Source organism: Aquarana catesbeiana, linkage group LG08, assembly GCF_042186555.1.
Source record: "Aquarana catesbeiana isolate 2022-GZ linkage group LG08, ASM4218655v1, whole genome shotgun sequence".
NCBI lineage: Eukaryota > Metazoa > Chordata > Amphibia > Anura > Ranidae > Aquarana > Aquarana catesbeiana.
The window spans coordinates 30,286,056-30,302,929 of NC_133331.1; the positions used below are offsets into that span (position 1 = coordinate 30,286,056).

Genomic DNA, 16,874 nt, shown 5'->3' on the forward strand with positions numbered 1-16,874 from the left:
TATTGCGTCTGCTGACACCAGTGCTGGGGGGAAAGGACAGTTTGCATGAGGTCCCCATTGGATGTAAAAATTTGTGGCCCTCAGGTAATTTGAGTTTGAGACCACTGATATAATCCAATTTGAATAAACATGTAGGCACGACCCCCATGCATCATATCGAGTCTCTACCTACAACTAGTTGACAAGCCTGGTCATAACACCCCCACGTATACACATCACTGGGAGGCAGTGGAGTCATTTTTGAAGAATGAGATTGGGACAGCATTTAAGCAACAAGATCCTTGTGACAGCCAACTCCATTCAGCAGACATGCCAACCTGCAGAAACTCATTTCAGGGAGGTGGTGCTTTGCGCTTGCAAACGCCCAGCCCCCGCAGCAAAATATTATTTAAATAATTTTTTCAATATTTTTTCGCAGCGTTTCTGGGTAAGGGTGGGGATGGGTGGTATGTAAACGGTGTCAGTAGTTTTTTTTTTTTTTAGTTTTTTTAATAATTGATTTTTTTTACAATTTAATTTGTTTTTATTTTTTTTTTCACAATGCTTTTTGGGGGGAGGGGGTTGGGGCAGTGGACAGCGTTGATAGGACAGGGGAGAGTGGTGTCAGTAGTCTCTTTACTTTTTTTTTTTATATATTTTTTAGGGGGCTTTGGTGAGATGTCAGGGGTCTAAACAGACCCCTGACATCTCCCATTTGAGACAAAGGGACTGAGGACACACATTCCCCAGTCCCTTTCTCGGGATTAAAGATGAATGAACAGGAGACAGAGGCTCCTGTCCATTCATAAACTAAGCAGAGTAAACACAGGTTACTCTGCTCATTTATCTCAGGACACAGGAGCGATCTCGCTCGATGTGTCCAGTAACTAGTTCCCCCTGCAGCCAGTGGGAGAGGAGGGGAGCCGGCTGCGGGGGACAAGGGGGTGCGGAGAAGGAATGGAGGGGGCCGGAGAACGGGGGCGGAGAAGGACATGGAGGGGGCCGGAGAAGGACATGGAGGGGGCCGGAGAAGGACATGGAGGGGGCCGGAGAAGGACATGGAGGGGGCCGGAGAAGGACATGGAGGGGGCCGGAGAAGGACATGGAGGGGGCCGGAGAACGGGGGTGGAGAAGGACATGTAGGGGGCAGGAGGAGAACGGGGGCGGAGAAGGACGGGGGCGGAGAAGGACATGGAGAGGGCCGGGGGAGAAGCACACAGAGCAGCAGGGGGTAACCGGTGCGGCTGTAGGGACAGCTGTGATCACCGATCTCCCTGTAAAGCTTTTTAGTTGACAGCCGCTTCTCCTTCTCTCCCTCCCGTGGCTCCCAGCTAAAAAGCTATACAAAGGAGATCGGTGATCATAGCTGATCCCCGCCACACCAATCATTTCTGGGAGATCGGGAGACGTTTGCTGGTGTGCGGGAGCCGCCGCAGAAATGCGGGAGTCTCCCGCACCTTCCGGGAGACTTGAGATGTCTGCTTCAGGTCTCTCTCAACCCTGCTATTGCTCTTAAGTACCAATCACTCTCGGCTCACGGTGGACATTTGAACTGTGTGCAGGCACGCATGCCCAAGTCATAGGAGAGGAGACGCTCCTTTAATTGTTCTCCCCATGAAAGAAGTGGTCTTCGCACTCAGTTACTGTTTTAAACAGTTGTTGAAAGGTTAAATGTTTCAGTACCACTAGTTGTTGGCTCTGTGCCCAGTTTTTGTTTAGAAGATGTATTGAAATGTTTGAATGTACATGTGCCTCATGTGGTTGGATGTAAAGTTTACCCTGCCCTATGTCTCTATGCCAACAAGGAGGGGGAATTGTTTCCAGAGATATATATTTGTGTCTGTGCTTCAATAAAGTCTTATGCTTTTATTTACCCTACACTGGTGGCTCGACAAGTGAATGGGTGAGCTGAGGGATCTTGGATCGTGCTGGTCCCGGGCAAGGGAAGCTAATACGGCGGACATACTCCTCAGGAGTACGAGTCCATCACAATCCTCCTTACAAAATATTGTTGCCATGGAGCCAAACTACAATGCTTTGACTTGCTTGTACCTGGTACCCACCAGAATTTCTACGTTTGTCCCCAACTACTCAGCGGCTTGTTTCTGAGGCTGTGGAGGCTTGGGTACAGACTTGCAGCCAATAGTGTACCAATTCTGGATAGATATATTCCAAATTATCTCTGCACTATTTTCAATACCAGATGCTCCCGATCCTCAACTTCCACTTCTAAAATACCCACCCATCGGCCCTCACCTCGACTCAATTTAATTATTACAAGTAACCATAATTACGAAACAAACAATAGAGAAGTCATGGAAGTCTGCCACCCTGAGAATAGTGGAGACAAAGCACAGGATTACGCAGGCCATGGTCCATGCTAAAATTCAAGCAGATCATTACCTTCTCCCTCCTTTACTCCTTCTTGCTGCTACCCCACTATTGCTACCTATGGGGTACTCACAGAGTAGGGTGCAGAAATTAAGTGTGTCCAGGATGGAGTATGCAGCAACCAGGCAGTGACCACACTGTAACAAAGTCCTCGTAACAAATGGGTGGGAGGAAGCACCGGAGTACCTTATAAAGAGCTCTAGGTGAGGCAGTAAAGTGTGCGACCTGCCATGTAATGTAACAGCTGCTCATCCACCTGAGACCAAGCTCTGTGGGGTGAAATTTTAGTGCCAAGTTTGAAAAGTTGAAAAAGGAGAAAATGGCGCAAGATGTCACGAAATCATGCAAAGGGAAACAATAACCAATAAAATGGATTCACAATGAGAAATGAACATGAATGTCAGAGTCCCAAATGATGATATAAAATGCAGTATAGCTGGAAAGTCCCAAATAAAGAGAACTAAAAGATCAAAATGAAAATGATGCTGAACACCAGCGGCAGCTCCCCTGAGAGTTGAAGCAAAACTCTGAAAGACAATAGTGGAAAAAGACAAGGTGCGCCAATCTAAGTGCAGTATCAAAAAACTGGATTTAATATAATTGATAAAAACAGCGGCCAAATGGCTACTCACAATGTTGCAGTAAAAACAGGCACATAAAAGCAAGGTGGGTGGTCCACAGACATCATGCCAGCTGCTTCCAATACAGGATCCAAAGGTGTTCTAAAACGCTGGGGGGAGGCTGTCCGCAATGTAGATCTTCAGCTGGTGGGTGCTGGACTGTGGGGGGAGAAGAGGAACCCAGGTGTCTGCAAGGTGGAACCAGCATAGGATCGGTCGACAAACCAAGACACAGGAACCGGAAGAGAACCAGCGTGGAGCGCACCGGATACTGGAGGAGGAACAGCGGAAGTGTCGTGTGGACGTGTCAGATGACGCATTTCAATGCATCCGCATTTTCCTCACCTTCGGATCCTGTATTGGAAGCAGCCGGCAGTCCATAAGATGAGGGCAGGAAAGGTTGTGCTGCATTTCCTTTCAATCTTTCACCACACACCACCTCTGCACGTGAGGGGCCCTCACCCTTTAGGAAGAAACTCACCAGATCTTAAAGTGTTACTAAACCCAGGAGCCTGCATTCACTATATCTGGTCTCCCACATTACACAGAACATGGGAATCCAATTATTTTAGTAAGTATAAACTGCTAAATACTCTTTTTCATCAGCAGTATATAGCAGTCTTGTGACTTCTATGAGTGTCTAGTTAAAGCTTGTAGGGGGAGTTTTCAGTCTCCCAGGATTGTCCTATGACAGGGATATGCAATTAGCGGACCTCCAGCTGTTGCAGAACTACAATTCCCATGAGGCCTAGCAAGATTCTGACAGCCACAAGCATGACACCCAGAGACAGAGGCATAATGGGACTTGAAGTTTTGCAACAGTTGGAGGTCCGCTAATTGCATATCCCTGTCCTATGAGAATGCAGAACCCCTGACCCGCGGGCTGGACAGTGCTGATTGGCCCTGTGCTGATGCATTCTCCCAAGCAATACACACCAAACTGAGCATGTGCAGCCTGTCCCCTGGCTCTGTAAATATCAGGAAATATATTGGGAGTCAGTGCAAGGAGATGAATAGAGAAGACAGGATCAAACAGCGTTTTTACACAATGCGCAGAATTAACCCCTTAGTTTACACAGGGAGTATAACAATCATGCTTTACTGCATATACAGACTGATTTTACTTTTGAGGGTTTAGTAACAGTTTATTGCCACTCATTCTCATTACTAGCATAATTTGTTTTGTGTAAACAATACACCAAAATCCTTGAACTCTTTAACGCTGGGTTATTCCTCCATTCGACTCAAATACAGTGGGTATAGAAAAGAATCACCCCCTTTTAAAATAATCACATTTTGTTGCTTTGAGGCCTGAAATTAAGACAGACACAGGTTTTTGTTTTATTCAGCTGTATTTACTCAGTGCAACTTATAACATCCAAGTGAAAGGTATAACACCAACATGTCAGAAAAAAAATTCAAAAACAGAATCACTAGGTTGGAAAAGGATCACCCCCCTACTAAAAATGACTTTAAAAACTCAACCAGATGTAGCTAATCACCTACTCAATGGCACACAAAGCCATTTGACATTCAACTGTGATCAGATGTGGTCATTTTGATTAGCTCAGCATTGAAAGAGCTTTCCTGGAGCATTTTAGTCCCTGGTAGTGGTACTGAAGCAAACAAATCAAATATGGGTGGCAAGGCACTATCAAAAGATCTCCGGAATAAATTTGTGGACAGGCACAAGTCAGGAGATGGATACAAAATAATTTCAAAACATTTATCAATGACTAGAAAGCACAGTGAAGTCTATTATTAGGAAGCAGAAGGTATTTGGTACAAAGCAGACCCTCCCTGGATCAGGACGTCGCTCCAAACTGAATGAAAGAGCCAAAAGGAAACTGGTCAGAGAGGCTACCAAGAGGCCTACAGCAACTCTGAAGCAGTTGCAGGAATTTATGACAAAGAGTGGTCATTGTGTGCATGTTACAACAGTATCACAAATTCTCCACATATGTGGCTTGTATGGGATGGTTGCAAGAAAAAAAAACACTCCTCAAAACACACCTTGAAGGTTCTGAGGCCACATGGAAAAAGGTGTTATGGTCAAAGGAGACTAAAATTGAAATATTTGGCCTCAAAACCAAACGATATGTCTGGCGGAAATCCAATACAGCTCACCATCCAAATAACACAATTCCTACAGTAAAGCATGGAGTTGGCAATATCCTGTTATGGGGGTGTTTCTCTGTAGCAGGGACTGGAGCACTTGTTAGAAAGAATAATTGATGGGGAAAAATACTGTCAAATTCTTGAGCAAAATCTGCTGCCCAGTTTTCAATAGGAAGAAGGTTTACCTTCCAACATGACAGTGACCCAAAGCACACAGCAAAAATGACTACACAGTGGTTGAAGGAGAAAAAGGTGAATGTCCTTGCATGGTCTGGTCAGCCTAGACTTAAAACCCCATTGAAAATCTGTGGAATGACTTGAAGACTGCAGTCCACAAATGGTCACCATCAGATTTAACTGAACTTCAGGAGTTCTGCAAAGAAGAATGGGCAAATATTGCAAAGTCTAGATGTGCGAAGTTAGTAGAGACAAATCCCAACAGACTAAAGGCTGGAATTAAAGCAAAAGGTGGTCCAACAAAAAAGACTGACACAAGGGGGTGATCCTTTTTCAACTCAATGATTCTGTTTTTGAACTTCTTTATTTTTTTTTTTTGACATGTTGGTGTTCTATCTTTCACTTGGATAATATAAGTTGCAATGAGTAAATACAGCTGGATAAACCAAAACTGTGCTTGTCTTTATTTCAGGCGGCAATGCAACAAAATGTGATTTTAAAGGGGGTGATTCTTTTCTATACCCACTGTATTCCCACATGTTGTATGGAAAAAAAACAAGAAACAAAGAAGAAACACTGGGTTATTCTTCCATCCGACTCACATCTCCCCACATATTGTATGAAAGAACAGAAGAAGCAATCTCCAATGGTACAGTAACCAGATCCACAAGAATTTGTTTATAAAAAAAGGCACTCACAAGTTACAATCAATAATCACACTCATCCATAAAACCCGATGACCAGAAGTGACAGAGCTGGAACCAGATGCGCTGAGGTGGAGGTGCCCGATTGTTCCGGAGGTGGTGAGACATTGGGAGACCACAGCTTATGAGTGCCTGATGTCACTATGTTTTATGGATGAGCGTAATTGACTTAACTTGTGAGTGGCTTTTTTTTTTTTATAAATAAATTCTGGTGGATCTGGTTACTGTACCATTGGAGATGACTTCTTCTATCTTCCATACAATATGTGGGGAGATGTGGGTCGGATGGAGGAATAACCCAGTGTTAAAGAGTTCCAGGATTATTGTTTACACTAAGTGAATTATGCTAGTCATGAGAATGCGTGGCATTAAAAGGATATCTAAAGGCTCATTTAAAAAACCAAAACCAAAAAAAAAAACATGTCATAATTACCTCCTCTGTGCAGTTGGTTTTGCACAGAGTGGCCCAGATCCTCCTCTTCCGGGGTCACTCAGCGGCGCTCCTGGCTCCTCCTCTTCTCGAGTGCCCCGTTGGAGAGCCGCTCTCCCTCGGGGCACTCATGCGGGTGCGCTCCCGTGTCCTGCTGCTGCGCCCATTGACAGAGACAGCAGGACTCGGCCCCGCCCCCCAGCTCCCTCGTCATTGGATTTCATTGACAGCAGCGGAAGCCAATGGTTGCACTGCAATCAATCTATCCAATCAGGACCCGAGACACCGGCTGGAGCTGGTGTGCTCGTCCCTGTCGCTGGAAAGACCGGGTTCAGGCAAGTAAAAGGGGGGAGCTCCGTCACAGGAGGTTTTTCATCTCAATGGATAGAATGTATTAAAGGTGAAAAACCTCGAGGGTTTACAACCGCTTTAAGCTTCGGTTAGTTTTTTCCCCAAACGGGGAAGGTCCTCATGTGCACAGGGGACGTGTGGTTAAAGATTGGAAGGAAACACAGCACAACCTTTCCTGCGATAATTTTATGGACTTTTGGTGGATTTTGATTATATTGTTTGTGCACTTGTGATTTGTTTAAAGATGTACAAGGTTCACACTGCCAAAATTTGACTTTGGGGTAAACACACTTTGATTTTAAATATAGGCCTTGAAAATATTAAAATAGTTAAAGCAGAGTTCACGTAAAAAAAAAAGTCAGCAGCTACAAATACTGCAGTAAATGCAATAATCGGACACTTACCTATCCCAGGGTCCAGTGATGTGGGGGAACCAAGCCCTGCTCATCTCCCCCTCCTCTCTGCGGCGCCGGCATAGTCACTGTGGGCGCCCGGCTGTGGCTGCACAGCCGAGCACGCACTGCGCCCGTGCGAGCCGCGCCTGGCCGGGCAATCAACTGGGACCTGTGACATGTCCCAGATGATTGCCGAGATGGAGGGGGGGGGTGATCTCCCTTCCGGCGCCGCGGAGCCCCGGGAGGAAGTGGGAGCTGGAACCCTCAAAAAAGAGGGTATCCGCCCCCCCCTCCCCCCCCCCCAAAAAAAAATGACATGCCAAATGTGGCATGTCAGGGGGTCACCTTCCCTTAAAGCAGAAGTTCCATTTTTGGGTGAAACTCCGCTTTAAGCCAAGAGTGATTTCTCCACAAGGGAAAAGGGGTCCATCACCCTGGGACATTAGCAAAAAAACGAGGACTTACGGACATGAACAGGGGGCGTGTCCTTTTTGCCAGTGTCCAGTCGCGTGAAGGTACGAGTCTATAACCCAGGATCTATGAATATTAGGCCTGTGTCCTGTACTATGCAACTAATATACTATATTTATTTACTATAGATTTTGAATGTTCCACTGTTGTCAAGGCCATCCTCTATCTCCTGCTGCCCTAGGCACTGGTCACTATAGGGGGTCACAAAAGTCAATAGAGCCCAGGCTACACTTTTATACAAGCCAAAAATTATACCAACCACATGTCTGTGCATCCTCAAATAAATAATTACCTTTTCATGGATCTCTTGTGTGGACTGGGCATCACAGAAAGCTACAGTAGCAAGATCTTTGAGTATTGGCATCTCCACTGTGCAGTCCCTTCCATCCAGCAGAGCGATGAGAGGGCGGGGGTGCATTGGACCATTGACTGTTTGAGGCCGCATACCTGGATATTCATAAAGACAAGGAAACATGTTAATCAGACTCGCACTCCATCTACACAAAGTTTTTAATATTTCTAAGTAGCTTCTGTAGTTATTATTTTATCTAAGTTTGGCAGACATGGTAGACATAAAAAACATGTAAAAGCTAAAAAAAAAAACCAAAAAACCACAAGGCAGCCTACATGTAAAATGTTACACTTCTGGGACTAAACCGAATATTAAAAACTCCAAACATGTCTTTAACACATACCTAAAGCAAAACTCCAAGAAATGACTAAAAACACTTAATGCGGGTATGTCAATTTTAAATACTCTGCACTGTACCACCCAGAGAGCCGGGTACTTTGCGGAGTACTTGGGACCAATCTGCTGTGCTGCATTCACATGTGCCGACAGAGAACATGCCGACAAGAGGAGGGAGTTAAGCGATGGCCCCAATAATCTGCTGGTGCTCTCTTGCTGTCCAATCACAGGCTGGGAGCAAGGAGGTGACCTGTTTTCTTTAACCACTTCAGCCCTGGAAGGTTTTACCCCCTTAAAACAGAACTTCAGTAATTTTTTCAATTTCCCATCTATTAACCACTTACGGACCGCCCGCCGCAGTTTTACGTTGGCTGTTTGAAGGAGGATATTGTTGTTATGGCAGCAGCTAGCTGCCATAACCCCAGTATCTTCTTCTTCAGCTTGCGGTCAGCTACAAGATAAAAGTGGTCTCTGCAATGGATTCGCCACAGTTTTACATTGGCTGTTTGAAGGAGGATATCGTTATGGCAGCAGCTAGCTGCCATAACCCCGGTATCCCCTTCTTCAACGGGCGGTCCGCTACAAGTTAAAAGTGGTCTCTGCGACAGATTCGCCGCAAGATCACTTTTAAATCGGTGGCGGGAGAGGGCCCCCCCCCTCCCGATCCAGTGCCCTCCGGAGCCGTCGGGTGCGGTGGAGGCGGTCGCTTCCTGTCACATGCTGGGCATGGAGACGAGTGAGGGGAAGATGGCCCCCACCCACCTCCATACAATTGCTGGGTGGAAAACAACGTCAAAACGTCACTTACGCCCACAGCTCTTAAAGCGCCATTTTTTTTAAATAGTTTTTTTTTTAAATGACAATTTTTTTTTTTTTTTTTTTAATTGCATTTTAGTCTAAATATGAGATCTGAGGTCTTTTTGACCCCAGATCTCATATTTAAGAGGACTTGTCATGCTTTTTTCTATTACAAGGGATGTTTACAGTGACAATGAAGTGACAAATTTTTATTTTTATTTTTAAAAACAGTGTAAAAATAAAAAATAAAAGGTTTTTTTTTTTTTTTTAAACGCGCCCGTCCCAACGAGCTCGCATGCAGAAGCGAACGCATACGCGAGTAAGCGCCCACATATGATAATGGTGTTCAAACCACACATGCGAGGTATCACCGCGATCGGTAGAGCAAGAGCAATAATTCTAGTCCTAGACCTCCTCTAACTCAAAACATGCAACCTGTAAAATTTTTTTTTAAACGTCGCGAATGGAGGTTTTTAAGGGTAAAAGTTTGTCGCCATTCCACGAGCGGGCGCAATTTTGAAGTGTGACATGTTGGGTATCAATTTACTCGGTGTAACATTATCTTTCACAATATTAAAAAAAATTGGGTCAACTTTTTTTCCCAAAAAAGTGCGCTTGTAAGACCGCTGCGCAAATACGGTGTGACAGAAAGTATTGCAACGACCGCCATTTTATTCTCTAGGGTGCTAGAAAAAAAAAGGAAAATTTTGGGGGTTTTAAGTAATTTTTTTAGCAAAAAAACCTGTTTAACTTGTAAACAACAAATCTCAGAAAGAGGCTCGGTCCTTAAGTGGTTAAATCCTCTGCCCTTGTTGTTGTTTTAACTTTGGATAGTAAAACATTATTTTCTGCCAGTAAAACCCTTATACAGCCCACTTCCTGTTTCTTGTCTGGTCATTAGCCTAGGCTTATGACATCATGTACAGCTCTCTCTCTCTCACTCTCCTGGGAGTTTGCCAGTAAGGGAGGGGGGATGAGTCATAAGAGGGAAAATGAGAGCTGCAAAACTGGAGGTGTGCCTCCGGTGTGTCTGTGTAAATCCAGGAAGTGAACAGGCAGCAGCTTCAGCTGCCCACAGTTAAAATGGTTGCAGCCAGACTCAGTGGAGGGGGATTTCTGCAGCATATTTGGCGAGTACAGAATCACAGTATATATAAAATAATATGCAAAGTGGTTGGAGGGAAGCTTCAGAATGGCAAAGATGTTTTTATTACAAATTATGTGAGCAGACTGCAGTGCCTCTTTAATGACTGGGCCATTTTTTGCGATACAGCACTGCATTACTTTAACTGATAATGTACCCAAAGTTTATGTTCTTTTTTTCCCCCCACAAATAAAGCTTTCTTTATGCGCTATAGACAAAAAGAGTGACAATTTTGAAAAGAGAAATATATTTTTTTCTTTTTGCTATAAAACATACCCAATAAAAAAAATGTAAAAGATCTAATTTCTTTATCAATTTAGGCCAATATGTATTCTGCTACATAATTTCGATAAAAAAAAAAAAAAAAATCCCAATAAGTGTAGATTGATGGTTTGTGCAACAGTTATCGCGTCTACAAACTACGGGATAGATTTTTCGACTTTTTATTTTTTTTATATTTTGTACTAGTGAGACTTTTTTGGGACCAGTGACACTAATACAGTGATACTGCTAAATAAATTACACTGGCAGGTAAGGGGTTAACACCAGGGGGCGATCAAAGGGATAAGCTTGCTCCTAGGGAGTGCTTTCTAACTGTGGGGGGAATGCCGACACTGGAGGAAAACAGGAAATCCATGTTCCTGCCTAGCAGAAACATAAGATCTCCATTTCCTCTCTGGCAGAACAGCGGTCTGCCTTGTTTACATAGGCAGAGCACCATTCTGCCTCTCCTCGGAACAATCGGCGGGTCCCGGTGGCCATTGTAGCCGCCAGACCTGCCGACTGGCTCCCACTGTGTCCAATCACAGTGGGAGCGGGTCTCCGGCGGCACATGCACGCTCCCCGAAAGAAAAGAACAACGTACAAGTACGTTGTTTCGCCCAGCCGGGCCTCCATGCTGCAGTAGAGCTGCACGATTAAACGTCAAGAATCGTTATCGCGATTTTTTTTCCCCGTTGCGATCTTGACTAAAGTGTTTCACGATTCTTGCTATGCAAAGAATTCTCTCTGCTCTTCTGAAGCCTCAGCCTTCAAAAGAAAGGAAGAAAAAAAAAAAAAAAACGGGCAGTCTGCCAAGAATCACAACATTCTTTATCAGTTGAACGAAGTATAAACATTGTAACAATTTGTCAATGGAATAGACTTCTGTGTGAGGAAAGTTTAACCGACTTGAACACTAAACCTTTTTCTGGCATTTGTTGGTTTCAAGAAGAGCTGCACGATTCTGGCCAAAATGACAATCACAATTTTTTTGCTTAGCATAAAAAGATCACGATTCTCGCAACGTAAAAACTTTCACATTATACAAAAAAAAAAAATATGGATTAACTTTACTGTTTTTTTTTTTTTTTTTTTTAATTCATTAAAGCAATTTAAAAAAAAATTGCATTTGAAAGACCGCTGCGCAAATACAGTGTGACATAAAATATTGCAACAGCCACCATTTTATTCTCTAGGGTGTCTACTAAAAAAAAAATATATAATGTCTGGGGGTTCTAAGTAATTTTCTAGCCAAAAAAATTGATTTTAACTTGAAACCAACAAATGTCAGAAAAAGGTTTAGTGTTTAAGTGGTTAAACTTTTTTCACTTACACACAAAGTCTATTCCATTAACAAATTGTTACAATGTTTATACTTAAGTTCAACTGATAAAGAATGTTGCGATTCTTGGCAGACTGCCCGTTTTTTCTCTTCCTTTCTTTTGAAGGCTGTGGCTTCAGAAGAGCAGAGAGAATTCTTTGCATAGAAAGAACTGTGAAACACTTTAGTCAAGACCGCAATAACGATTCTTGAAGATTAATTGTGCAGCTCTAGTTTCAAGTTAACCTTTTGACATCCGCGCTATAGCCGAATGACGGCTACAGCACAGACCTGAATTTCCGGGAGGCCGTCATATGATGGCTTCCCCTGTGTACGCCCCCTGCAGGGCGTGCGCGGAGCGCGCTGTGATCACTGAGTCACTGAGACTCGGGTGATCACTGATCCGAGTAAGGGGCCGGTCCCGTCCCCTTACCATGTGATCAGCTGTCAGCCAATGACAGCTGATCATGGGATCAAAAACAAAAGCTCTGTGATCGTTTTTTTTTTCTCCTCACGCTGACAGCGTGAGGAGAGAAAAAAGCCGATCACCGGCTTATCAGCAAGGGACATCGGTTCCGAAGAGGAAGAGGCAATTCTACCTCATATGTGCCACCAGTACCCCCTGCCATTGCCACCTGACAGTGCCACCCATCAATGATCATAAGTGCCACCAATTAATGCCTTCAAGTGCCACCTATCAGTGCCCACCAGTGGTGCCAATCAGTGCCACCTAGTAGTGCTGCCTATCAGTGTAACCGATCAGTGCCCATTATTGCCACCCATCACTGTCACCCATCGGTGCCCATCAGTGCCACCTCATCAACGTACATCAATGAAGGAGAAAAATTACCTTTTGTAAAAGTTTATAATAAACATTTTTTTATTTTTTTTTTAATTCTGTCTTTTTTTTTTTAACAAAAAATAAAAACCGCAAAGGTGATCAAATGCCATCAAAAGAAAGCTCTATTTGTGGGAAAAAAATAGGGCTGAAACAACTAATCGATTAATCGCCAACTAATCGATTATGAAATTAATCGATTACTATTTTCATAATCGATTAATCGGCCAGTAACATAATGGGGTTAAAAAAAAAAAAACTAAAATGAGTCCTTTATAGTACAAAAAGAGCAAATAATTGTTACTGTAAATATTACTTTCACAGTTCTACAGTAAAAAAAAAAAAAATGAACCCCTTACAGTAGTGATTATCTGCTTTTTTTTGTACTATAATTTTAGTTTTTTTTAACCCCATTATGTTACTAAACGTCTTAGACCTGGTTCACATCTGTGTGTTTTGTGGTGCTTTTTGCAGAAACACACTACAGTTCATTGACATGGTTTCCTACGGGACAAGTTCACATCTACGCTTTTTCAGCCGCTGCGTATTTGGAAAGGGTCAGGGACTTTTAACGCAAAACGGTTCAATATACTTCAATAGAGAAGCTGCAGAAAAGCATGTAATGCGTTTTTGCAGCAATTTGTGTTTTTTAATCTGCCCAACAACAAATTGGGCAAAAAAATTGCAAAAAACGCAAATCGCCGCAAAATCACATGTGCAAAAATCAAAACGCACAGCAAAAAGCACTGCAGGAACGGATCAAAAGCAAACTGCATAGGTGTGTACCAAGCCTTATGCTGGCCACACAGATCAATATAGTCAGTATATCTCCTCTAATAGTATATACAGTATATCTCTTCTGTCTGTTATTCTCAGAGTGGATTAGATATTTTGCTCCCTAACCGTATAGTTGGTTATTTATATTTACCACTGCATAGAGATATTTAAGAATAAATTGCCTTTTTTTAAAAAAACTTTACATATTAACTAAATTATACACCACACTTTTTCCTAAGGTGATTAACCGATTAATCGATTAATCGAAACAATAATCGGCCAACTAATCGATTATGAAAATAATCGTTAGTTGCAGCCCTAGAAAAAAATGATAAAAATTTTATTTGGGTACAGCGTCGTATGTCCGCGCAATTGTCATTCAAAATGCGTCAGCGCTGAAGCTGGAAATTCGTCTGGATAGGAGGGGGGTTTAAGTGCCCAGTAAGCAAGTGGTTAAAATCTTTTTTTTTTTTTTGCTAGAAAATTAACTTAGAACCCGCAAACATATATATATTTTTGTTAGTAGAGACCCTAGAGAATAAAATGGTGGTTGATGCAATATTTTCTGTCGCACTGTATTTGCGCAGCTGTCTTTTGAATGCAATTTTTTTTAGAAAAAAAATACTTTAATGAATAAAAAAAAAAAACCCAGTAAAGTTAGCCCAAATTTTTTGTATAATGTGAAAAATTTACGTCACGAGAATCGTGATCTTTTTATTGTAAGCAAAAAAAAAAAATGGCGATTCTCATTTTGGCCCGAACCGTGCAGATCTATGCTGCAGTATATGTGCGGTCGGTCGGTGGGCGGTCCGGAAGCAGTTAACTGCAGCAGAGAAAAGTCAGGTCACCAGACTGGCTGTGCTTTCTGGCAGGCTGGGTGAATCTCTGAACTCAATGGACAGAAAATTCTTTGGTAGGTGCCACAAGTTCCCATACTGTATATGCATTTCATTTGTGTATTTAGATGTCAAGAGGTCAGCTTTAACATCAAAGAGGTTCGGTAGTTTGTCAGGAAAACCTAAAACCTCATTATATGTGTACATCATACGAAGCAGCTGGTCAGCAATAAAAGGAAAAGGGATTATTCCAAGGACAAAGCTTTAAAAAAAAAAAAAAAAAAAACAGGATTGCTTCTAAAGATTATTAACGTGTATGTCCAGCAAAACCTTTTCTTTGGATAGAGCGGAGAAGGGTTAGAGCCCTTGTCTTTTTTTTGCTATATTGGGCTTTTTTTATAGAGATTTCCCCTCACCTGTCCTAGTGACAATAACTTTCAGGAATTGAGGAAAACTCAGCAATGGATGCAGACGTAATGTTATTACTGTTAAAGCGGAACCTTCAGTCATTTTTTTCATCTTTCCATCTATTAAATCTTCTGCCCTTGTTGTGGTTTTAACTTTGGATAGTAAAACTTTTTTTTTCTGCCAGTATTTACAGCCCACTTCCTGTTTCTTGTCTGGTCATTAGCCTAGGCCCGTGATGGCGACCCTTGGCACCCCAGATGTTTTGGAACTACATGTCCCATGATGCTCATGCTCTGCAGAGTGCATGAGCATCATGGGAAATGTAGTTCCAAAACATCTGGGGTTCCAAGGTTCGCCATCACGGGCCTAGGCTTACATGCACAGCTCTCTCTCACTCTGGTGAGAGTTTGCCAGGAAGGGAGGGAGGATGAGTCATAAGAGGGCCAATCAGAGCTGCGGAGCTGGAGGTGTGCCTCTGTGTAAATCCAGGAAGTGAACAGGCAGCAGCTTCAGCTGCCCACAGTTAAAATGGCTGCAGCCAGACTCCGCGGAGGGAGATTTCTGCAGCATATTTGGCAAGTACAGAATCACAGTATATATAAAATAATATGTAAAGTGATTGGAGGGAAGCTTCAGAGTGGCAAATATGTTTTTATTACAAATTACGTGAACAGACTGCAGTTCCTCTAAGTACTAAAAGATGGACTGATAAGTGAAGCCCAACTCCAGGAACAAAAAAAAAAATAAACAAACAACTAACCCTGCAGTGGGGCCCTCCCCACACTGAAAAATGCTTGTTAATTCTAGTGGGAGAGGAATAAGAAATAGTACTTTATAAATTGCTCCAGCGCCCTTCTCTGCTCCGGCGCTTGGGCAGTACCCTCCCTGTCCTCACAAAAAATGCAGGGCTACTGGTCCTGCATTATACTTCATGACATCATCATGTGACCACGGCCCAGATTAGAAGCTGGTTCGGGGGGGGGGGGGGACCGGTCTTACAGATGGAGGAAGCCTGCCAGTGAGGGGTGTAAAGAAGGACTGCACCTTATTCCTCATTCCCTAGACCAGGGATATGCAATTAGCGGACCTCCAGCTGTTGCAGAACTACAATTCCCATGAGGCATAGCAAGACTGACAGCCACAAGCATGACACCCAGAGGCAGAGGCATGATGGGACTTGTAGTTTTGCAACAGCTGGAGGTCCGCTAATTGCATATTCCTGCCCTAGACTTAACAAGCATTGCACCCTTGCAGTCCGGGCGGGGGGTAAGGGGGTCTTAGGTACGGCAAAAGTAAAATTTATGTAATGGCTGGAGTTGGGCCTTAAAAGGATAAGTATAGCCAAAGCTTGTTCTGCACTCTTGTGACCCGTTTTCAGCAGACAGCAAGCTGAAGCCCGCTGTCGGCTGATGTCACAGAGCTGGTCTAGGCTGGGGAAAGATTGCAACAATGTGGTCGGTATCCGCCCACAACCCTGGACCGGCAACCTGAGCCAGCCGCTTCTGCCCCCTCCACAGCTCAGTGCGGGGGGGGGGGGGGGGGGTGCAGAGCAGACAGCGGGGACTGACAGTCACCAGCTCTCTGCTCACGGAGCTCTGAGAACCGAGTGATCAGCAGTGTTTGATCGCTCGGTTTTCAGTCTCCCAGCCGGCAGGGGACAGATGCAACATCGGGACTGATGCTGCATCCACCTAGGTAAGTATGATAAAAAACAAAAAAAATACACAAAACTTCTCTTTTAAGAACTTGTGTTTTTCCCCCTAAACATTTAAAATTTAGATGATACAAATGAGAAAGGAGATCGTACAAAAACCCAAATAAACCAAAACTGATCATTAGTGTGCCCATTATACTCTGCTGCTGAGCTGTTTGATTGGTTGCCATGGACTATTGCACCCTGATCAACTTTCAAGTGTTTTAAATGGATAACATCACCTGCCCCCAATTCAGAAAACGCTTATCAGCCATTATGCTAACACACAAAATTAATCGACCAGTACATTTTCTGCTGCAGTAACCAAACAGATTTGCTGTTGATTTATGTAGTTCGCAGATCTTTCGGCAAACATGCTGCACTCAGAGAAATAGAAGCTGTTCAGTGGCCGGGTGTAATTACCTAATTAACACCCTCTTGCGCTGTAGAACCTTGCCATACATTATTCCCCAT

The 16,874-nt window shown here is 43.5% G+C and overlaps 1 protein-coding gene across 6 annotated transcripts in view; it reads right to left on the reverse strand.

Annotated features, from left to right (window-relative positions):
* The window catches only part of CTBP2 (C-terminal binding protein 2), a 207,131-nt gene that overhangs the window by 70,284 nt on the left and 119,973 nt on the right, over positions 1–16,874 (reverse strand). For all 6 annotated transcript variants that reach the window (XM_073595662.1, XM_073595661.1, XM_073595664.1 and 3 more), the window contains one exon: positions 7,929–8,083. In XM_073595662.1, coding sequence (XP_073451763.1) covers positions 7,929–8,083 — 155 coding nt within the window. The remainder of the gene's footprint in view (positions 1–7,928; positions 8,084–16,874) is intronic.